This window comes from Heliangelus exortis, chromosome Z, assembly GCF_036169615.1.
Source record: "Heliangelus exortis chromosome Z, bHelExo1.hap1, whole genome shotgun sequence".
Classification (NCBI taxonomy): domain Eukaryota; kingdom Metazoa; phylum Chordata; class Aves; order Apodiformes; family Trochilidae; genus Heliangelus; species Heliangelus exortis.
In genome coordinates, this window is record NC_092454.1 from 50,486,973 (window position 1) to 50,512,144 (window position 25,172).

Consider the following 25,172-nt stretch of genomic DNA (forward strand, 5'->3'; position numbering starts at 1 on the left):
TGCATCCTGTTGCACCTTGTTTGTTTTACGATAAGCATTTGTTTCAATTAATATTTCATCCTTATTGATCTAACAGTCAAACTGTCCACTGATTCAGGTTTAAGATCTCACCATTATACAAGTTTCAAAGTGCGGAAATATTTTCAATATTCATAGCATGTGTCTCAACCAAACCACAGCATAACAAGAAAATACTGTGTTCACTGACTGAAGATTCTGTTTGTAATCGAAAGTTAATGAATAAATCATAGAACTGCTATAGGTAAAAAAGGCAGCTTTAGCAGAAAAACAAGACACGTGGGCCTTTGACATGAAGGGATGCTGAGAACTTCTAAACAGTAAGTACTTCAGCCAAAAAGAAAACAGGACAAAGAGGGTCTATTAGATCAACTTCAAACTTAAGATTTAAGACTATTGATACTCATTTGTACCTCTTTGTAGTAGCTTGTTATAGGCCGTTCTATATGGCAAATGCTGAAAGACTGCAGATGAATAACTTCCTTTCTCAACTATAACTTGTTTATCAGATACAAAAGATCACTGAGATCTGTCTGTTTTCTTCTCGAGCCTTTCCTTTAGACAGTGGACCTCCTCTCCCCTCCCTTAAGTGTAAAAGCAAGTCTGGAGGAGCAATTGTTTCATAAGGCACACAAGCTTCTCAACTACTCTGATTCTTCCATAATTACAATTATAAGTATCTGTACACTATGGCTCAGAACCCCAGCCCTACAGGGCTGTATTTCCCTCAACCATTGGGTAGTCTCAGGTAGAATTACTTTAAGCTTCAGCAGCTGATAACACAAGAGCTATTCTTCATCTGCAAAAAGGTCTGATGCCTAGGATTAAATGAGTTATGCAGAGAATTGTGGCCAAAATCAATACTAAGGCTACAACCCCCCCCAATCCCTCCCCCAGTGGTAAAGAAGCAGAAGAACAATGGCAAGAAAGTCGAAAGTTGTTTCTATGGAAGGGGTCAGAGAAAGAAAGGTGTAACCAAAATAAATCAGCTACAAAACTGAAGCCAGCCAAGGGGCATCCATGTTAAAGCACTGAAAATTTCAACTGGAACAGAATGAAAAGCAGAGGATGTAGTATAATAGCAGGGGAAGTGAAATGTGACTTGTCAGGCAAACTGAGGAGGCCTGTCACCTGCTGCCTCCCAGAGCTAAGCATCAGAGTGACAGCAGCTTCACCTTGTTGTGATTTACCTTGGTGTGGCACAAAAATAAACACATCAGTCGAGGTTTCTAGAGCATGGATGCTCTCTTTGTGCAGAACAATCAAACTTTAGAACAAGTGATTGATTTTCTAATGTACGTGAGACCTGAGTTTATGGTGCTTTTTATTGGTTGCTCTCAGAATAGATTTCCAATTTGCTGTGGGATACCATTCCAGCTTAGCACATATCTTGATCCTTCCATCAGGCACTTTTTTTTTTTTCTCCAGCTCACTTTTCCTTTAAGGAACTGAGGGTTTTCTGCACCGGTGCACTTTTTTTCTCCTCCTTCAGTTCCTCATTTTGACTTCCAACCAAGACACAACAGGTTTCAACACCCCCTTCAAAATGACCACCGTGCCACGATCAATGACATTTTCAAGTACAACCCTCACAAATACTTCCACGCACCTTTGTTTGTTTTTTTTTTATTAATACATTTTAAGGCAAAATTAAATTTTAACTAAGGCCAGTTTCATCAAACCAGTGGAAAAAAAAAATTATATGCAGCTTCTTAAACAAACCAACAAAAAAACCGATTACCCATCAAGCCACGAACACCTTAAAGGCAAGCAAACAAACTTTTCCACAGAGTGAGGAGGAGGCAAAGTGGAGCAACCAAAGAACTGCTCCCGCTGTCCCTGCCCGGCAGAAGCCCCAAGGCCTCATCCCCCCGCCTCCCCGCCCCGCCCCAGTGGGCAGGCTCCTGGCAGCCGGGCACCGCCCTAGCGCCCACGTAACCGGTCACGGCCCACCCGCCCCGGTACCCCAAGCGGCATCCTCTCGGGCCACGAGGGACGAAACGGGACCAAACCGATGGGCCCGGCCTCCCGGCCCCCAACTCGCTGCGTCCCGGCCCGGCCCCGCCCCCTTACTTCTTGGTGTCTCTGCTGAAGAGCCCGAAGGCCGCGGGGGTCGAAGGGCTTGTGGTGGGTGCCGCCTCCTGGGCCAGCTCGGGCGCCGCCTCTCCCCCCTGCTCGCTGTAGCTGAGCCCGTTACCAGACATGATGATTGATGATGATGCCGATGCCAGTGCCGGTACCGGTGCCGCTGCCTCTCCCTGCCCGCTCCGCCAAACTTGCCGGCTCGGCGCTCCCCAGCCCTCCCCCCGGAAGCGGCAGGCACGCGCCAGCACGGCGGGGCGGGCAGGTCACGTGGCGGGAGGCGGGGCCAGGCGGCCGGGGCGGATTCGGCCTCGTCGCGACCGGTTGCGTTTTGGCCGGTGGGCGAGAGGGGCCCGGGACCGCCAGAGCTGCAGGCGGTGTGGGTGTCCGTGTGGCGGAGCGAGGTGCTTTGATGCAGCCCCGGGGCAGTTGCCCCCTCGGGACGGCTGCTGCTTCCAGCACTGTCACTCACCGGACCCTTAGCGCTCCCGTCCTGCACTCGTTCAGCCTCCCGTCCCGTGCCGCCCCGTCCCGCACTCGTTCTGCCTCCCCTCCCGTCCGGTGGCCCCGCGAGGCTACGCGAGCGGGCACCGCGGAGCTCAGCTCTGCTCAGCGACCCCACGGGGGAGCTCCGGGAAAAGCTGTGGCTCCGTCACCCGTGTCAGCCCTCGGGCTGCGAGAGGACCCCGGGGCCTGGCTTCCCCTGAGGCGGAGAGGCGGCTGCTTGGGAGGCGAGCTTTGCTCTCTGCTCCTCCGCCGTGCCATGGGCAAAGCCCTTCGAAATGCTGGCAGGATCCTCTCGTTTGTTGACTGGTAATCCATAGCACCAATTCACTTCTTTCCCAGTAAATGCCAGTACCTCAAGCTGACCTCCACGGTATTACCATAGTAGTGGAAAACCCTAAGCCAACTGCAGTAGTTTATATATTTGAGACCATAAAATGTAAAAGTATAATCAAAAGCTGTCTCGGGGTAAGTTTCTCCTAATTTCTTGCTACAGTCATACTCTCCTAGGTACATCTACTCCCCCTGCCCTCAGTGTCTGAGCAATAATCTGTGTTCATTACAATGCCCCACATATCTCCTGACATAATTTATATTGGTGGAGTCAAACCTTTCCAGCCTGAGAACTGCACTCATTTCCAAAAGGTTACAGTTCACAATCAATACTTTTTATCATGCAGAGAGCAAAAAAAAAGGGGGGGGGGGGGGAAGGAAAGGGGGGTGGAGGAAGAGAGGGGGTGAATTGTCATCTTTCTGAAGCAGCTGTTTGACTTCCTTGTCCTTCAGCAATTTGTACATTTCTTACATAAACTGAGTCATTCCCAACCAAATAAACTTGACACAAGGAGTTGCCTATACAAGCCTTAATGCAGGGCTGCTATAAGGGCAGGTGTCCTCAGTAGTTGCCTTCTACAGATGTTAACAATTCAGTTTTGTTTTGTGATCTCTCTCAGCTTTTTTTCTTTGTAGCACTGTCTCTTGAAAGTCGTGGCTTGGAGCGGGAGTGTAAAAATTCCTTGACTCCCAACATTTCATCAGCTGGTTCTTCAGACTTCCATTTTTGTTCAGCACTTTCCATTGTTTACACTCACAGCCATCACAGCTTCCCTGTAGATGGAAACACCTCATTATAATTACCATGAACAGTCACAGTAATTGCTGATACTCTTGCAGTAAGTAACATTACAAGATGTGGATACCTCTCAATCAAACCAACAAAACTGGCATCCTATATCCTCAGTTTTAAAGGATCACAAACCAAAGTAGAGTGATAGAGAATAGGGTCCAAACCAGACAAAAAGGGCCACTCACTTCTTTCCTAAAAGTTTAAGATGTTGCTATGATCTACAGTGAGATCTGAGAATTCCTACCAGCAGTCCTTAGAAATTACCTCTGGTTTTCAAGTCATGTTTCCAGTGAGAGCACTTGAACTTTGGTCCCAAACATGATTTTGCTTACAGCTTACAACTGCTTTGTATAAGTCTATAAAATAAGTATGTCTTGTTAGCAGTAAGAAATATCTGAAGTACAAAACCCTATTTTATTATTATATGTATTGCTTTAAAAGTAATCTTGGAGGAACTAACAGAAAAAGGTCAGAGTAGACTTGTAGAATGTTTCAGATGAATCTGTGGAAGTACAAACATGGGTAAAAGCAGACAGATAGGCTGTTCAGGTAGACGATCATGGGACTGTGATATGGGAAGAGGAGCAGATAATAACTGTGAAGCAGGCTTGGAAGGGCCTTCAAGCTGAGAATAGAAAACAAATACTGTATGAAGATTTAGTAAGTATCATTAAAGAGTCCTATCAGGAAGGCTATGAGCTCTTGTTGTCAGTTCTTGCTATCTAGTTTTAGCTTGAAATATGCCATAGTTGTTCAATGAATAGCCTTTTCTTGGCTACATTAAGTCTTCAGAATCACCACACAGAGATAGTGCATTTGCATGTTGACTTTATACCTGTATGAAATTATGTCAAAATCACAAAATTATGAAACACGAAATTCTACCAATTCTAAAATTTCCCCCTGCTTTCATTAACTACAGTATTCTACATTTCAATTTTTTGCGCAGCCTAAGAAAAGCAACAGTAAAGGCTTAAAATACAGGACACAGAAGGCTTTTGCTTCACAGCTTTCCATTCATCGTGTATCTTTCTGAAACCATTTCACCTCCCTGATTCATACCATCTTAACAACTGATACTTCTACAGTATCTGGTATATTGCTTAGTTTATTACTCTCCCATTAACATATCTAAACATATATAATACCTGATGTATGGACATAATTTTTAAAAGCTAATTATACTGAGCAATAACTTCCAAGGCTCCATGGAAAGGAAGATGTACTTATATGTACTTAAAAATATGCATTTTCATCAAAACTTATGTATTGTAAATACATATGCATTTAAGGGAAAAAAAGCTTTATATTATATTACTCAACGAGCTGTAATTTTGTAATTCAAACAAATATTAACTTTGTTCAGCTTTCTGAAGCATTTAGAGGAGATACTTTTCAATATTTTTTACAGTTATGTCCATTTTGTGTTTCAATGGAACTGTGCTGCCATACGCTTATTTGGTGCCCTCTTGTGGCTCAGATATTAATTTGCTATTTGTCATGGAAAAGACATGCAGTGGTAAGGAAGCCTCTTTTTGAATGGAATTCAAGCCCTGTATAACAGATTTAAAGAAATTAAATGCTTTGCTAATATTTTCTTTACTTATGATAATTCCTGATATAACTTAAAAGTGCTGGTATTGTAGATCCTACAGAAACCTGTAAAAGTTTTACTTTAAATTTTTTTTAGTGAGAGTCATTGAGAGAAGTAAATAATGATACAATACAAATTACTGAATCTGAGTGTTTTTTCATTCACTAATGATTTAGGAATCTGATATGTAATCAATTACTTTAAAAGTAAGCACCAAGAATGCATTCTCTGATCTGGAATAATGGGTTTTCAGTCAGAGGCATGAACTTAGCAGCCTGAGTAGCTGGAGTAGCTCAGGAAAATTTTTACACAACTGAGAAAACTAATGAGCCTTAGAAAAACTTTTATCTGCCTCTCTCCAGTTGAATCTAGAGCTGAGACTGCAATAAAAACAAACTGGTGTTCCTTCAAAATCACCTGTTTGCCACTCCATGTAAGTAGAGCTGGCTACGACATTGTCCACAGGAGATGCTCACATTTGTGCCGTTGAAACTAGGAGACTCCAATACTCTTCCTACAACTCTTCTGTATATTCTAAGATTACACAATATGTATCTTCTTGCTTCATTAATTAATATTCTTTCAAATGGTTATGAAGATTTTGGATAAACGATTGTGATGAGTTGGCCCTGGCTGGATACCAGGTGCCCACCATGCCAGTCTCCCATAAGGACAGGGAGATCCCTCACCAATCACCATTGTGGGCAAAACAGTCTTGTCTCCAGGAAATCAGTTCAATTTATTACCAAACAAATCAGAGTTGGGTAATGAGAAATAAAACCAAATCTTACAAACTCCTTCCCCCCTTCCCCACAGTGGCACAGGGAGATAATGAACAGGGGTTGCAGGCAGGTAATTAAATGTTGTCTTTGCTGCTCCTTCCTCCTCATGGGGACCCCTTACACTCTTTCCCTGCTCAAGCATGGAATCCCCACCATTGCAAACCATCCTCCACAAACTGCTCCAATGTGAGCCCTTCCCACAGGCTGCAGTGTTTCAAAAGTTGACCCAGAATAGGTGCTTTCCAAAGAGTGCAGTCCTGCTTCAGCATGCGTCCTCCACAGGCTCACATGTCCTGCCCGAAGCCCATTCCAACACAGGCTCTCCATGGGGTCACAGCCTCCTTTGCCAGTTAAAATTGGTAAGCTAGCACATTTATTTAAAGATTTTTTTAAAAAAAAAAAAGTATAGATTAAAGGCTTTAAGAAGGAGGTACATTCACTTGCTTCATCTGTTTTTTACAAGATCTCCTTTTCTTCATAGTACTGTCTCCTAGACATTATCTAGAAACTCCACTTGGTTAGGCTGCCTTTGAGATACGTGCCTTGCAAGTTGGAAATAGTTTATCTGTCTTACGAGTTTTAGAAGAAAATCAAACTGCACTTACTAAGGATTTCAGCCTTTAAATTTCATGTGTACCTGCATACCCTCCATGTCTTACCTCCAAAATGAACTAGAACCAGTAATACATGTCTGTGTTTGCTTCCTACTTCTTCTGGAAGTGAGTTGTTTGTTAGAAATGAAGGGATGGGCATTCATAGAAAGAATGTCAGGATGATTAGATATTCTTGGAGGGTGCCTTTTTTCTTCTAGTCAGTGTTCACAAATATAGTGTACAAGAACCTCTATTCAGTTCTTGAGCTTTAAATTCAGGTACTGCTGTGTAAACAGCAATTAGAATTCATACAACGATAGAAAGAGAAATTAGGCAATTTTGAGAAACTCTTCTGTAAACAGGGAGAAGCCTAAATGTAAGCATGTTGTGACTTCCTTGGCATGAGGTCAACTATACATCAGTCCTGGTATAAATTACAGTAGTATGGGGACAGTTTTTACTGATGATAAATAACTATATCATCCAAATACTTTCCACTGTAGGTGGAGCACAATGTACTTCAAACATACCACCTTCTTACTCTGCAACATTCAGTATGTGTCCTGTCCTATGGGGTGAGAAGAGTATGTGACAAAAAAGTCCCTGTCCAAGGAGATTTTACTTCTTTTCTAGTGTTTTTGCACAATTTGATGGTACAAACTAATCCGACTGTAACAGAAGCAGATCCATCATATAAGAATAAAATACAATGTGAAACATGGAATTAAATAATAGAGAAAAGGAGAAAGATTTTTTTTTTTAGAAATAAGAACTAGCAAAAATGAGAAATGAAGGCTCAGAAAAACATGATGGCTCTTTCTTTCAGATGACAGTGATCACAGAGGCTAAAATTCTTTACCAGAATGTAGTAGTAATAAGATTTGGTGGAGAAATACAAGAGAATCAATTACTGGAGAAGTAACAAAATGAGAAAACAACGGCATGATGCTAAGAAATGGTTACTCCTCATATTTTCCTAAGGGTGAAACATTTACATTTCTTACTCTACTAGTTTTTTTAAGCTGTATGATAATTTATAAATGGTTTCTGGAAAGAACATAATGAACTGGCTGAGAACCAGGTCTACAAGCAATTGCTACACTCAAGTGCACTTGCATATGAAAGGGGTGAAAAGGCCAATAAATTATTTTCCTGTCAGATCATGGAGGAAGTCGAAAGATTTGTCTTGGAAATAACACTGGATACATAGGAGAAGGAAACAAAGGGGAAAAAAAGGCCAGCTTTATTCTGTCAGAGGCTTCCCTTTAAGTTATGTCAGACCTCTGACCACTACCAACCTGGAACTACAAAGGCCATGGAAACTTGTGTTGTTGTTGGAGAATAGCTCTGCCTTGTCTTGGAATGAGATAATGGTTTCTCAGCAGCCTACAACTGTGATTCTAAAGTTAGCTCACTTAATTAGTTAATTAAATCAGAAGGTTTTTTCCTATAATCAACCATTATTTGTGAGAAAAGATGTATTTCCTATTTCCTAAGATGTAGGGAATTCAAAGAAAGATAATTTATGCAAAATTTTCCTTTTAAAAGTAAATTTATTTTTATAATATGTATAACTCTATTTCTTCCAATTACATTTATTTAATTTATTATTAAGGTGTAGTTGTATTTATAAGTATGATAATGTAATGGTATTAAGTTTAAAATTAATAATTTTAAAAAAAGAAAAATATTTTTACATGTAAAACTTTGTCAAAATATCAGGATGGGCCTCTGATATTTTTTCTTTTTACTGATAGAGCACCTTATTCCAATTACTTAATACAACTGAATCACTGTAAAATATGTCATATTTCACACTTCTAAGATGGCATTTCCTTAAAAGTGAAGTGAAGAAAAGAAAAGTAGTTTTATCATTTATTATTTTAAAGACTAAAATAGAGGAAATAGAGTGCACATTTCCAAACTCTTACTGTTAAAACTATTTTGCATGGGAATTCATGCAAAATGTCAGCTTTTTTATAATGTCAGCTGCATTTAAATACAGAATATTTGTAGTCAGTCCTGGTCAGTACATCACATGATGTATTTAACAAAACTTGAAATGATACACAGAGATCAAGATAAAGAGTTACTTACGTATGAGATGGGGGGGAAAAAAGAGAGGAAAAAAAAAATTGAACTCTGCAGCACAGAAGAGATGTTTGATAAAGAGCTGTCTGTTTTATGATAGAGATCTATAAAGTCATGAACTGCACAGAGAACAAGACTCATTTTCTTATCTGCTGGAGGGCATCAAATGAAACTGGTGTATTTTTGATCAGAAAAAAAAAGGGATTTTTTTTTCCTACAGCACAACTGAAATGTGGATTTTAGTAGTTGCCACAGGATATTGTTGATGGCAAAAGTTTTCATAAGTTCAAAGAACAAAAAGACAAATTTATGAAAGCAAAGGTTATTAAATACAGAGATAATATCTCTGGCTCAGGAAGTTCCTGAATCGCAAGTTTATTACAGAGAAGTACCACCACAAACTCTCCTTGTTCTAATACTCTTCTGTAAGAATATGGTACCAGCCATACTTAAATAGAAGTATTTGGGGCTGGATAGACCTTTGAAGGTGCAGCTGTTCCTATATGGTTGATTTCACATCACTATTCCTATAGATGCTGTGTAAATGTGTAGCTATCCCTCTGCCTTGTAACACAGTTCAGCAGCTGAAAAATGAGAAAGTGCAAGTGGGAAGCCAAGTTTGTACAAGCCCCTCAGAAGTGCTCTGTGGAGCACCAACAGCCCATACACTGTAACTGGGAATTTCCATGCAATATGAAAGAAATAATAGAATAGCAATAACAAGAGTATTGAAAGAAATTGGCACCTATATTATCTAATTGCATGGTTCAACTCCCATCAAAGACTTGTAGTCTAATTGAATGGGAATTACCTTTCTGTTTCCTCTTCCAATAAATGGAAACACAGCATTTATAGGTGACGAACTGCACATATGAGGCAAGTCAGGCTACATTTCCAATTCTGATCACAAAGGCTGAAATTTTAGTGAGGCTTCCTGTTTTATTTCTGAAAAAAACAGAAACATCCTTTGTTTTCAGCCTTATTTATCCCCTCAGGTCTTGTTTGCCATTCCTGCCTTTTGAAGTTGTGAAAGAAAATTTGTGTTCACTCTTGCCAAACCACTGTGATCAGTCTTTAAAAATGCTAAATGTTTATAGGGATATTATGATTATCTTTATAATGCACTTGAGATGTTACATCTAGGAAGACCATCTGTACTGCTTTGGTGCTGCATGGTTTTTAGATTCAGTGCTCCACAAAGCAGTTCACTTGTCATTGCTTTAGTCAAAACACTCAATACGACATACAGAAAAATTCTTTTTCCTCTGTAACAGGAAACTATAGTTCAAGTTTTTGTTTCAAGATTCCAAGCTACTTTAGTTATTCACTTTGCTATGAAAGAAATATGAAACTCAAAATAGAAAAGCTTTCTTAGTTCATTGGAAATCTTTTGGAAATGGAAGTACTACTCAAACATCAGACAAGCAACTAGTTACTATGAAGAACAGAGGTTCTAAACATAATGTGCTTCCTTTCAAACCTTGATAAAGTGTTTAAAGACTTGCCAATATGTCATGCAAACCTTCAACACCATTGTCATCAGAAAATTCTGCCTTCTGTGGTTTTTGATGCCCGCATTTCTTCTTTTTATCACTAGCTACTGAGTCATGAAATGCTAGTGAAAGAAGACAGCTGTATTTCCATCACCCTCTTCTACTGGTTGTTCATGAGGGAAAGACAGTTGCTTGTTACTGGTCTGACTTGCTGTCCAATAATCAAAGCTTTTCATCTAATGTTTACTAGAAGAAGAAATTAACAGGATAAGCAAAACCTTGTGAAAAAGGAGCAGCACTACAGGGACACACAAAGGAAGTGTTGAGTATTCGGAAACTGTAAAACTGGCCATGCAGCACAGATGACCCTAGAACATTAGTCTGGATAGTGGGAGAATGGGAGTGGGATGAGGAATGCAGTTCAGACAACAGGGAATGCCACACCTACGCAATGACCAGGGTGGTCTGCATCTGGTTCTTCTCATTAGAGCTTTGTGTATTAGGCTTTGCTTCTGAAGCGTAAGATAACATTGACCACAGGAGAGCACTACCACACCCAAGAGAATATTCACATAGACATCGGGTCAAGGGAATTAAAGGAAGATGAAAGGACCAGAGTTTCCACCGTTGATACCAAATAACCTTCATCCTGCTTTGAGAAAAGCTGTCTTTGATGCAGCTTTGTATACAATGTTCCTTCCCTGGAAACAGAGAAACAAAGACCAAATAGCAGTTTCCTTCTGCACTGTTTCAAAACCACCGTTTCATCAAATCTGGGCTCTAGAGGTCCTCTTTCTATTTTTACTCAGGCTCCCATTCACACTTGCTTCTGATGGCTAACAGCATTGTTAATACTCTCTCCTCTGTATTTTACCAATCTAGTTGCTTAAGTGCCTGTTTTTTTAAAAAAAAAGACTGTTTTCCAGAAAAAATTAATTTAAGCAGAATTAGCCCCTTTAAAAACAGGCTACTTATATCCGAGCTCTTGCTAATGAATTGAAGTGTCTAAAGTCACACACTCTAGTGGTAATGTTTCCAGCTACACACAGTGGAAAAGAGTACACCAGACTACACTTCTCAGGAGTCTAACTTTCAGGCTTCTTGAAATGGTGTTTTTTTAAACTACATAGGAAACAAATATTTTGGCTATGTAAGGATATGCCAAACCCCACACTTTGGACTTTCATCGACACTATTTTTTTAGTTTCTCTGTGTGGCACCCAACTTCCCATGTGACAAACATGCAGAGAAAATTTGATACCAAACACTGAGAAAATCTGGGGAGCTCTCAAAAGTTTTGGGTTTTTGTTGTTGTTGTGGGGTTTTTTGTTTTTTTGTTTGTTTGTTTGTTTGTGTTTTTTTTCCCTACTTTTACTTTGCCCTACTTTGGAGAGAGGAGTCTAACAGACGATTTCTTGTTCTGACACACTATGGCCTTTCTTATATTCTTGTAATTTAGATTGTGACCTGGAAGTAGTACATGGAAATGTCTTCTACAACAGTAAGAGGAAGAAGTGGTATGAAGCTGTGTGGAACATGGGCAGTCAGAAATAAAGTTACCAGAAAAAAAAATAGTTTTAGAAGAATGGTTGGAGGAATACACTGCTGGAAATCTTTCCACTCTCTCCACAACATGTATGTTAAAGGAAGCAAATCTGATTCTTTCATATCTACCCTTAAAAATAATTAAAAATTCTAAACCTCCAAGCAGTGCAGAAAAACTAATATTCATCACACACTTCTCTATGTTGCACTTGAAGCTACTTCAATATTTTTTGAAATAACATTAAGTTTTTGCATCGAATTTAACTAAGTTGCCTTAGAAATTATTACTTTTGAAACTTCTTTTACAGGGACTGATTTCCTTGCCTGGCCTTGTCCCCCGTGAGCTCCAGGCCCTGGCTGCACCCTGATTTGTAAGTCCATAGACAGAAACAGACTTCCCATAGATCTACAGTCTTTTTACAGTGTAACAATTATTAACTGAATCAGTGCTGAAGGGAAATAATGTAAATTCAGTTTTAGTCTACATCATTTAATGGAAATTAACATTGTCTGTGGCAGTTCCAACTTCGGGCACAAGAGGTAGATGTTTTCACATGAAAATTTCAGGAAATACTCTACTAAGCAGCTCCCAGTAAGACCTCAAGATAAGCAATGATGAGGAACTGTTTCCTTGTCTATGTCTATGTCTATATATCTACTTTTATGACTATGTCTCTGTAGGACTATATTTACATAAAGTGAGATTAATTGTAAAGGTGTAATGTGGAGAAGGGGAAGCCATTAATTGATTGCATATGTAATGAACTAGCATGTGTTGTTTTTATTTGCATAGGGAATCTCAGGACTTCAGAGGGGATGTAGTGTCTTATTAATATTTTGTTGCCTGGGAAAAATATTATTATATGCACTTACATGCACCTGTAAGACCAGAATAGACATAATGAAACAGATTTTGTGGGAGATGGAGAGTACCTACTTACTGGCATGTTCTTGGCATTGGATCTAATGATTTTCTACATGGGTTGGGGCTGCTTTGTGAGTTATTTGTTGCTTTCTGCAAGATAAGCACGTCACAACTAAAAGTCAAGAGCAGTTGTACTGTTTAAGATTATTAAGTTTTAAACAGCATTATCTTCATGTTATGTGGCTAATTCTTCTTTTTTAAAATATGAAGTCATAGGGAAGAAGTGCTTGAATCCCCCAAAATATTTGAAAAATAGAAAACAGAAAAAGCAGCTGGGTCATGGAAAATGAAGAACCATCCAGAGTAAGTGAAGATCAGGTCCAGGAATAACTAGAGAGCCTGAAAGGGCACATATCCATGGGACCTGATGAGATACATCCATGGGTCCTGAAGGAACTGGTGGCTGAAGTTTCTAGGTCACAAGCCATTTTATCTGAGAAGTTGTGACAGCATGGAGAAGTTCACAGATTGGAAAAGGAGAAACATAACCCCTATTTTTTTAAAAAAGGGAGAAGAGAAAACACAGGGAGCTACAGAACACTGAGTCTCACCTCTGATCTAGGTAAAATCATGGAGCAGCTCCTCCTGACATCTATACTAAGGCATATGAAAAACAATGAGGTGATCAGTAGCTCAGTAACAGCCAACATGGCTTCACTAGTGGCAAATCATGTCTGATGAATAAGGAGGTATCTGTGACAGGTACAGCTCTGGTAGGTACAGGAAGAGCAACTGACAACATCTGTCTGAACTTGTCCAAGGATTTGACACTGTCCCACATGACACCCTTGTCCATAAGATGGAGAGACATGGATTTAATGGATGGAGTCCATAAGATGGAGAGACATGGATTTAATGGATGGACAACTTGTGGGTAAGGAGCTGATTACAAGGCTGCACTCAAAGAGTTGTGATCAACAGCTCAATGTCTGGCTGAAGACTGGTGCCAAGTGGAGTTCCTCAGGGGTCTGGTCTGGGTCCAGTGCTGTTTAACATGTTTGTCAGAGACATGGACAATGGAAATGAGTGCAACCTCAGTAAGTTTTCCAATGACACCAAGCTGTGTGTTGTGATGAATTCACTTGAGGGAGGGGATGCCATCCAGAGGGACCTTATCAGGCTTAGCATGAGAAACAGGACAGTATCAACTGCATGAGATTCAAGTCCAAGCACAAGGTCCTGCATCTGGGTCGGACCAACCCCAAGCACAATTACCAGCTGGGTACAGAGTGGGTTGAGAGTAGCCCTGGAGAGAAGTGTTGCGTGGGATGAGTCTCGCCGTGGGAGTCAGTCGAGCTAGTGCTGGCTCGGATAGTATCAGGAGCTAACTTTTTCCGTCCGGTTCTGGAATTCTTCCCGGAAAACCACACCTACCGAACCCGGGCATGCGAGCCTGGGCTAGCCCCAGCTGGGCACAGGCGGGGGGGGCACTGTCCGGGCACTTGCTGCCTACATTTCCCCCTTTTTTTTTTTTTTTTTTTTTTTTTTTTTTTTTTTTTTTTTTTTTTTTATGGGGGAAAAGATGACAAATACGCGAAGATCTTAGCTGCGTGGTGCCTCGTTGTTCAGAGCCGGTGGTACTGGTCTGCAGGGAGAGGTTGGTGAAGACGACGAAGCCGCAGAAGCTGAGGGTTAAAGGCATCATCTGCGAAGCCTGCAGGCTCCTGGAGGTGATCAACAGGATGATGGAGCTGGGCTTTTCCCAGCAGTGTATGGCAGGAGGACCAGAGACAAGGAGCAGGAGTAGAAACATAAAGAGCTTGGGGTTAAGGATTCCCTCGTACAGCCACTTTAGTTTAGGGGCTGCTTTTATCTTCGCAGCCTTCCGTGGGGCCGGGGGCGGCATCGGGGGTTGCTCTCCGCAGCAGCCGGGGGTGCCGCCAGCCGCGGTTTCCGCCCCATCATTTTCCGGTGTTTCGACTTCCTCCAGGGGTGGTGCCGACGGAGTTGCGCTCGGCGCTGTCCCGGGCTCCCCCCCCTCGGAGGGCGGCGCCGGCGGGGCTGCACTCGGCGCCCTCCCGGGCTCCTCCCCTTCGAAGGGGGGTGCCGAGGGGGTTACTGTGGGCATTTCCTTCAGGGGAAATACCTCGGTTTTTCGTAATGGGGCCGCGGCGGTGGCCATTGCCACTTCTACTTCGGCTTTCAAGCAAGCTAATAGATTGCAAACGGTTCGCCAGGTGTTGTCCGCACCAACAATGTCGCTGTTGGCCTCCTTATAGTGGAAACTTGCCAGCACGTTGTACGTCTCCCCCCACAGGTCCCAGGCCGTTTCGGGACTCGGGTAGCGGAGGTTTTCCTGCATTTCCGCCTGGGTTGTAATCTGATCGGCAACGGCGGTGCCGGTAGGTTTGCTTACATAGGATTCCATCATCGGTTTTACTGATAACGGTGTTGAAGAGAAGAAAAAGTTTCTCTTACCCGAATTTTTCGGGGTATCGGACGGTCTGTAGAGAAGGGTCACTTTCGGACGAAACGCTCGGGGAGACGGTTTAGACCGAAATTAGTGCTCGCATTCTCCACCAGATGTTGCGTGGGATGAGTCTCGCCGTGGGAGTCAGTCGAGCTAGTGCTGGCTCGGATAGTATCAGGAGCTAACTTTTTCCGTCCGGTTCTGGAATTCTTCCCGGAAAACCACACCTACCGAACCCGGGCATGCGTGCCTGGGCTAGCCCCAGCTGGGCACAGGCGGGGGGGGCACTGTCCGGGCACTTGCTGCCTACAGAGAAGTGCTTAGGGGTGCTGATTGGAGAGAAGTGCTTAGGGGTGCTGATTGAAGAGAAGCTCAAAATGAACTGGCAGTGCACTCATGCAGCTCAGGAGGCCAACCATATCCTAGGATGCATCAAGAGGAGCATGGCCAGGAGATCAGGAGTAATGATTCTTTGCACTTTTGAGACCCCACCTCAACTACTACCTCCAGTTCTGGTGTCACCCCGTAAGAAGGACATAGATCTGTTGGAACAAATTCAGAGGAGAGGCACAAAGATGATCCAGGAGCTGGAGCACCTCTGCTACAAGGGGAGGCTGAGGGAGCTGGGACTGTACAGCCTGAAGAAGAGAAGGCTCTAGGGGGACCTTCTAGCTGCCTTACTTATAGCTGTGTAAGGTTACCTTAAGGGAACGTACAGGAAGGCTGGAGAGAGACTTTACATCACAGTGGCCAATGATAGAACAAGGGGAAATTGGTTTAAACTGCAAGAGAAGAGATTTAGACTGAATCTCAGGACAAAGTTCTTTAGTATGGGGGTGGTGAGACTCGGGAACAGATTTCCCAGAGAAATTGTGGATGCCCTCTCCCTGGAGGTGTTCAAGGCCAGGCTGGATGAGGCCTTGAGCAACCTTGTCCAGTTTAGAGGAGCCCCTGCCTATGGCAGGGAGGTTGGAGTAGATGATCTCCAAGGTGGCTTCCAACCTAGGCCTGGAAAGCGGGAACTTCAGTGAATTACAAACTTTTGTGTTTTTCAAATCATGATTTTCTGACAGTTGTGTTACCAGTATGAAAATTATTGTATGGATAATAACATTTACTTCAAAGGAGCCTGAAATTTTAAATAATTACTTACCATTAATTTTATTAAATTCTATAGATTATTTCTTTTTCTGTTTCATATATGTGACAATCCTAACCTTCCTGTGGTGGAGCCTTCTACTGTGAAAACTGAGCAATTCTTGTCTCCACCATATGCATTTTCTCCAGATTTCTTTGTACTGAATTTTATCAGTTTAATTTTGCTCACTTTTGATGCAGTAGACATATAATCTCTGCCACCTGTGACAGTCCTGAACACTGCAAAGTGCCAAACAAAATAAAATAAGCCTTCTGATGGTCTTCGTACTATTTGTTGTCTTTCAGCCATTCACTGTATAACAACAAGTGTTCAGGTTGTTACAATTTAAACTGAAGAAAAGTTGAATCGAAGAAGTGTATTTGATAATAATCTCAGAAATTTCTGCAGTTTTATCCAACTATTTTACATCAGTAAAAGAATGAAGGCAGCATGTAATAAAAGTGCAAATTCTACATAAGAAAGACAGCATCAATGGTTTTTTACTCAAAAAATTTCCCTGTGTACATTATAAAACCAGGTATTCAGGTTATGTTAATTTAATAACTTTCTTCACAGAAATATAGTGTTTTCCATGTAAAAGAGTCACATTTTCTCATAAATATTAAAGCAGTTGTGGAACAGTACCTGCAGAAAGTCCCAGCTAATGCAATTTTGTACTTCCCAATTCACTTCTTTCTTAAGAAACTCTTAAGTTGAGCAACCCCAATAGATTCCAATAATGTGATGTTAATAATTCAGGAATTTAAGCAGAAAGAAATAAATGAGACAGCCTTGCACAGTAAATGACTATACTGATTGGTTTGCGGGGGTTTCTAGAAACTTCTGTCAACAGAGTTTCAGGCTAAGCAAAACCAGTCCAGCCTGCAGGAGTGGAATTCAACTTCAAATGTCTTGTCTTTGTTATCAGCCCAAAATGAATGTCTATTGTATGCAGAGGTGCCCTGCCCTGTCACCCAGGCAGCAAGAAGCCAGAAGCAGCAGGTCTGTGCTGCTGCAGTGATTAAGTATTTCAGGTCACAGGCTGCTTCTGTGAGTGCAGATCAGCTACCAGTGGTTCCTTTTTTTGGCTTTGTATCCTGACTGACCCACTTGACATGTTTTTAGTAACAAGGTTCAGAGCACAGCTGCCATCCCAGTTCTTTACTTCATAGAGCAAGAGTAGCCTAATGGAAGGCTGACTCTTATGCCATAATACAGTAGCACATAGAGTAGTACATAAAGCAGAGCTTATGAGTATATAGACCAGCTTATGGATACATAAGTTTGACTATAATGTCTGACTAACTTTTGTGAAGCTAATAGTCACAATATACTTATGTGATGAATTCCAAAAATAATGAGCTGCACTAGGAAGCAGCAGCATGATGAAGTTACAAAACCAGGTGAGTTATGAATTCTGAACTGGATTGGGTTACCTGCTTTGGTACCCAAAATGTACAAGAAGGTAAACAAAGCTTGGAGGACAATTGGGGAAAAAATAGGATGATTAATTGTGATTTTTTTTCTTCAAATTCAACATGTGCTAACATTAAAAAAGTGTGTGATAGTCAATGCTATGTATGCCATGGCTTTTAATATTTTAAGATAGCCAGCTATGGAAAGAAGCTAAACATAGCAGAACTTAGTTGAGATATTGGACATTGAAAAAATATTACAAAAAAGCACTAACCTTGAAAAATAATTCAAACTATTAGTAAAAAGTAAGTGTCTTACAAACTTACTTTTGAGCTATAATCTTTATATTTTTCATAAATTTAATCTAATTAAGTGAAGATCTACTCCTAAGTCACTAGGAGTGAAAATTCAACAGTAGAGCACTTCTAACAGCAGCTCTCCAGTGAGTACATAGACAGCTGTGAAAACTTTATGAAACAGTAGTTCCTCATATGTATTGCTATTTGAGCACCATGTAGACTCAGATGTTTAATTAACATAATTACTTATATGGCCTCAGACAGTATTTTTATGATGGAGATTTGGCATGGCCTGCTACCTACTCATTAGTTTCATTAAACTGAGCTGTAAATATTTTTTTGTTTGTTTTGTTTTCATCGTTGCCTCCACTTAAGATCTTGAACTCCCTCCGGAGTGATTCTTATCAGTATCCTAATCACTGTTCAACAGCCAAGTTGTACAACTATGCCCATAGTACCATACACATGATTTAGACATCTGTAGAATGAGTTAATTTAGGAGAAAGACACACTTTGAAAGGATATCTTCACTGTATTGACAGGTCATTAATTTGACAGTCTTTGATTATTCTTGTTAAAGTTCTATGTATTTTAACTGGAAATCATATAATTCACCATTAGCCTCTACTAATCTATCTTTATCTGCTGTACTTTGGAAACATGTGTTCCCTATGCATATATATTATTAGGCACACATATAGGACTGGAATTTACCATAGTTTTTCCAGTTTTCTTCAAGAAACTTATGTAGACAGCATGAAATAAGTAACGTTTTGTAACTCATAAATACATCTTGATATATAAATCTTTATTTGAATGTTGTACTTTCCTTTACAGTTTCCAAGGGGAGAAGATGTAATGGGATAGTCTACTCACTGAGAGGCAGAGGGCTCAAAAATTTCCTGGTTTTTTTTTTTTTTTACCACATCCAGCTGGGAAGAGCACAAGGCTTTTATATAGGACTGGACAGGACTAATTAAACTGCAGCTTTCATTTGAGGAAATTTGATGGATATTTGGAGGTGGCAAAAATGTCAATAAAAGAATTTCACAGGTAGGATAAAACTGTTGTGAGACTGGGGCTTGTGAAGATTTTTGGTCAACAGCTCCAACTGGGGTGATTCTGTGCAGACCTAAATTTGCAGAAATTTCTTCTAGATTATTTGACAGCTCTTTTTTATATTCAAACAGTAACTAAATTGAGGTTAGAACTAATAAACCTGGAATGAAAAGAAATGTCTAAGTTAATAGCACCAATTAAGAATATCCCAGAAACATGATTATGGAAGTGTGGAATATGCTAGCTAAACTATTTTGCCAGCTTTTTATGGTAGAGTAAAAATAATTCAAAAGTTTTATTTATTTTTTTAGATTTATTTTTATTTATTAATTTTAATGCCAAAATATATGACTGAAATGAACGTTGCTTTCTTTGCTGTCGCAAAACGAGAAATACAAGGGGCTGCTTGTATTTTGCAAGAACTTAAGTGGCCCCTGTGACGCCTACTTAAATTTGCCTGTCTCTTCCATCCTATCATTTGATTTACACTAATCTAAAATTGTTGAATGTGTTTCTTGGAGGGTAAAGTTCATTCTGCTCATCCAGGGTAGCCTGCAATTCACTGCAATTCACTTTTGCCAAATTCTGCGGAGGTGTAATTCTGTCCTAGTTAGAAAGAAAAAGTGAAAGATAATCCTATTGTCCAAGATTTTACACTGTTATACACTAAGTGGCAGGATTCTATTTAGTCTATTGCCCAGAAGGAGAAATAGGAGCATACTTTTCTCTCCTTACTTAACTGAATAATTCTATTGTATAGATTATGTGGCATATGGTTTATTGTTTAAATTTATCCTAGAATTGCCAGAGATACCATAATAATTTTCTTCATGTAAATTCATGTAGTAACAATAACTGATTTCTTTATGACTAAATGCTAGCTTTGGAAACATGTATTTCTATTTAGTAAGGAGAATATTTCTAATTCTGCCACTCTAGCTGAGTAACTCCCTATTGCAAATCATGAAAAACAGTAGGCACTATATAATTCAGAAATTAAAAATGCATTAATGCTTTCACTGGTTAGACTGTATGACCATAATATTTGTATTTGAGTAGCAAGGGACAGAACAAATTGATTTCTTTGCTCAGCCTGGAAGAACTTCTGTAAATACACTACATAATTTGAATACACTCTCCAGAAAGATGTTTAATGTACAGAAGTGTGTCTTAAATTATGACACTTTCAGTTTTGCAGATAATCAGACAGTTACCAAATAAAACAATATTAAAAAGAAAAGTTATTTCTCAGACAGCAGTAATTTTGGTTTTAGTGGTTATGGAACTGACCTCAGTACCATCAAAAGAACATAGAAACTGTAGAGAGATATTATTAAAAGTAAGGCAGATTTGCAGACTTCCATTCCTACCCTAGAAGATTTGTAAACTGTTCTAGAAAATGCCTAGCAATCATCACCAATTATTTCTCATCAGGAAGAATGGCAGAGAAAGCAAAGGTATCAATGACCCTTAAGATGGAACATAACCACAAGGAATAGCATTTATTACTGAAGACCAAAGAAAATCATTCTAAAGTAGACATCTCTGCTTGGATAGATTTATCGCACCCTCTTTCTTTTCTCTCCTGTCATTAGCTATAAACAGGGTTTTCAAGGAGTAGATCAGATGCAGAGAGATACAGTGTAAAAGACAAGATGATTTAGTTAAATTGATCCCATCTGAGAAAAAAATTAAAAACAGGGCCAAGTTTTGGAGCTGTAAGGAAAGTTCCTGCTCATAGCATATATTTGATCATCTGTCTGAAGACCTGTTGGAATATGCAAGTCATTGCAGACTTCAGGAAGTTAAATTTAATGTAAAGTATTCTAGTCTCATGACCAAATGAAAACAGAGAACAGAGAGGCAAATAGTGTGTTATGTAAATCATATGAAAATGTTAAGTTCTGTGGAATCTTACACTACATTCCAATAAAGTAATTAAAAGAAGTAGTAATAGTTATATTTCTCCTACCATAAAAAAGAATATTGATTAACAAGAAAGGGTATGAAAGATAGTAAAAAATACATTTTACAACTTGAAAAAAAGAAAGCCTTACAGAAGCTTGCAGCTTTTTCAGTTCAATTTGATGGTTTATTAAAAGAAAGATGAAAGATGACTTCATTAGGATGCACCCCTTGCATCTCATAGGGTGAAGTGAAAGTTAACAAAAAATGAAGTAATCCAAGATAAGCACAATAGTGATGATTTAAAATTAAAGCCATAAAAATAGCAAACAAGCTACTTACCCATGAAAGTTAAAATGGCTAGTCATTGGATGACAAATGAGAATGAAATGTTTATTTCCTTCAGCAGACTCCACTTGTTTGCTCATGCCTGGAATAACCATATAAAACCTTATGGCCCATGTTACATGGGAAACATACATCAATGAACTATGCCTGATATTTAGCAACTGTGATTCTGGAATTTTTAGGTTTTAACAAACATATTTAATATATGTGACATTGAAGAATTTGAAAAAAAACATCATACCCATTTAGTCCTGTTCTCTCTGTTCTCCACCCTAAAACAAGCACTGTAAAATAAAATTAATCTGAAGCTAACTTAAATCTGAAGCCAAATATAGAGCTTGTAGTCTTAGATGCAAGGTCTGTAAAGCAGTTGTATATGAAAATTACTATTATAATAACCTAACAGTTTATTACGGCACCTGTCAAGTAAAAATATTTGTTCTTCATAGCACTAAAATTTATTTATTCTGGTATTTTTTATTAGTTACCAATACCATCTCCATCCTCCACAGTATCATCATCTGCTGCATGTAAATGCCCCAGCCCTTGTTCTGGAGAGGAGTCACTGTATGGTCTGCCTGAGCAATTAATGTGGGTGGCTAATATGTAATAATGAAGATGCTGAAAGACAATTTAGTAAGTTCATGAATGTGATAGACAGCTACTTAATTGCACAGGAGAAAGTTAATTCACTACTGAAGTGTCATTATTTAAGTAATGCTTGTCTGTTCAACAGGCATCTACTTAATAGAGATGTTATTAAAGCTAAATTACAGCAAAGCTTTGAGACATCTCCATCTAAACAAGACAAGCAAGTCAAAATGAATGATGAGATACTTATTTTAGTAATTTTCAGTTCAGTCATTTATTGTAATTACTATTGGATAATCTATTGTTCATTGCTTCATTTGTCACTTCATGTTTGCCGTCACCTGATTTGTGTTTTTGTTGTTTGAAGTACATAAGTAATGTAAAATAATACAGAACTGTTTTTTCATTATTTAGTTATTCAGTTAGGAAGTGCTATGAAGCAACAGAAAATAGGATTTGATGTGAACTAAAATAACCTAGTTGAAATGGGAGGGAATAATCAACCTCAAATTTTCAGTCTCTCATGGTTGTAACAGAAAAGCTTTCAAATACAATAGAAGTGTAACCTGAAACATATAAATTTAGGGCAGATATTTAAACCCTTCTGTTATTGTTATTTAAATGTGATTGTTTATAAGTCAAGCTTTTGTTCTCAATCAAAGTAGTTAAATACCAATATAAATAGTAGACCACATTAGTACAGATCTTGATTACCAAACACATATCAAAAGAATAGCTAATCCACCTACGGTCTTAAAAACATGGAGTGAAGAAATTTAGGGGAGGGAAAATTCCTCTAATAAACTCTTGCACATTTATCTTTACCTTCAAAATTTTAGTTCACAAAGAATACCAGCAATATAATCTAATGATTCCAAAGGCTTTCACTACCAGTCCCCAATAGAAGATTAACACCTGTACCCACATTTCTGCGATTCTTTGATGGTAACATAAAATTGAAACACTTTTCTACTTTTATATCCATGATATCAAAAGACCAAGACAGGAAGGCAGCCTCACAAATTCCATTATTGTCAGAAGTTTTTCTGCACTAACATGAGAATAAAATACAAAAATAGACTCCTTGCATTTCATAAAGGGATGCTGACTTTGCTTTCCTAATAATGTTGAGATTCCTTGTGGAGATCTTTTTTGTTTAGATCAGGTGTAATGGGAAAACTGAAATTATTTACATTTAATAATTTTTATATTTTAATATGTAATAAAATTGTATATTAATTTTGTTCTTGAAATGTAATTCGATCCAGACAATTTTACAGTAATGTGCTCATCTGTTCTGCTTCCTTTGTTCTCAAAGTACATTACAATAGTGTAGCATCTTCTACCCAACAAGAAGACCACTCATGTTTAAAGATGTTTTGACAGTGTTTTGTGTTCACATATTTTGGTTTAATGTTAGAGTTTATGAAATAGTTTAATTCAAAGTTTATACTTTCATGTTAGTCTTTTAAATTAGTTAGTGCTTTTCTTATCTTAAAATACTAATCTTTTTGTAGTGCCAAGTATTAATTAGTAATAGCCAGTAGCATATACTTAATAGTAGTACTAAAACTACTACATAATGTCTACTGGTAAGACTTCTTTTTTCATTTAATTGAATAAGATTTGGCACTGAAAAGACTTGTTTTTTCCACCTTTAGACAACTGATTGAAAAAAAAGATGTTTATTTACTCCTGGGTCATGCCTTTGGTTTACATTAGTATTGAGTATTTTGGTGCCTCATCCTCCTTTTTACAGTACAGAAAAATTATCTGAATTGTAATTTCCCTTATTTAGCTGAATGGCTCAAGGTTCATACTAAGGAGTTGACTTGTCCTTCATATGTGTGAGTGCTCTTTCATGATTCCAGTAGTTCTCCTGTCTTAGTTCAGTAGTCATACAAAAAAAGGATGTTCCAGTAAAGCACAAAGAGTGTCATTAGTTTTAATCACTTATGCTTTCATTATTTACATTGCAATTTATGAATATTTCATATTCTTTTTTTTTTCTTTGATCAATCGATTTCAGAAGTTGTTTTTTCAAGAATTAATTTGGTTTTTCAAGAGGTCTGAAGGAAATGTGGAATATCTAGCCTTGTGTTGCACAATTTTAGTGCAGTGTTAAAGGAAATCTTAAAATGTCAAGTTTAATTATTCCAGTCTGCCACAGAAGACAAAGAGAGTTTTGTTTATACAGGAATGACTTCTAAAGCATGCCAGATGTTGTGGAATGAGCTCTGTAAAAACTGAAATACATGTTTACTCTTCACAGTTAGATGTGTTCCTTTAGAAAAGAGGTTCATTAATGAACTATTTTTTCCATTTTCTCTCATGATTCGTTTCCTATAGGAATTGGCATTATTATTATTATTATTATTATTATTATTATTATTATTATTATTATTATTATTATTATTATTATTATTATTATTATTATTACCTTGAGTGCCTTTCTCCCTCCCTGGCAAGTAGGAAAAAAAGCTTCAGTAATCAGATCATGAAGTAAGTACTCTATATAGTAATTTCTGCTTCAAAAATAATAGCTAAGTAAATTACAGTCAACATATGGTTTCACCTCATATGATGGTTTCACCTCATACAGTGGAGGAAGTCACAGTCATTCCTTATCTCTTACTACTATTCTATGGCATCTTTGAAAATTTTGTGTAATGTTGTCCTTTTATTTATTGATAACTCCCCATTCAAATTAAGAACATTCCCAGGGGGCTGTTTTGAAATGTGTTCATTCCTGGACTTAAACAGCTCGTCAGAACTCACCTGCAATTAATACTGCTTTGTTCATTAGGCTTATAAAGTCAGCACTGGTTACACCTCTTTTTGTCAATACTTTATTTTTGTCAACATTCTCTAAACTCTTTAGAATATTTGGAAAATGGGACAAATTCACAAAAAATGCCTTGGGGGAACCAGAGTTTAATTGTGAGAAACAACCTCGTGAGAAGTCTGGATGAAAAATATAAAGATCCTTTTTCTCCACTCATCAGCTCACCTCTTGAAAAGGTAATCTTTGCTGTATAGTTACTCAGTGTTCTTACTCATCAGCACCTACAAATATTTTAACTTTCTCATAGTTATGGAACAGAAGTGAGAGCCATGAACTCCAACATCCCTTCTGATAGTGATTTCTAAAGATTTTCCACTTTCCAGTCTTTATGTTTTCCATAAAGTATTAATCTGCCTTCAGATTGCAAATAAAAACTGGTAAACTTGCAGGGAAATATTCCAGAAAGAG

General features: G+C 38.9%; 1 protein-coding gene and 1 long non-coding RNA gene across 4 annotated transcripts in view; both read right to left on the bottom strand.

Moving 5' to 3' along the window:
- Nucleotides 1-2,346, bottom strand: part of AP3B1 (adaptor related protein complex 3 subunit beta 1) — a 156,648-nt gene extending 154,302 nt beyond the window's left edge. For 2 of the 3 annotated variants that reach the window (XR_011723146.1, XM_071729835.1), the window contains exon 1: nt 2,092-2,346. Coding sequence is in view for 2 of the 3 variants with exons in the window: in XM_071729835.1 (XP_071585936.1) it covers nt 2,092-2,222 (131 nt within the window). In the remaining variant the exon portion in view is untranslated. The remainder of the gene's footprint in view (nt 1-2,091) is intronic. The other variant, XM_071729834.1, reaches the window with a different exon arrangement.
- A 1,023-nt stretch (nt 2,347-3,369) lies between these two features.
- Nucleotides 3,370-25,172, bottom strand: part of LOC139790342 (uncharacterized) — a 32,979-nt gene continuing 11,176 nt past the window's right edge. The window contains exon 3 of the long non-coding RNA XR_011723461.1: nt 3,370-3,711. This is a non-coding gene — a long non-coding RNA (uncharacterized lncRNA). The remainder of the gene's footprint in view (nt 3,712-25,172) is intronic.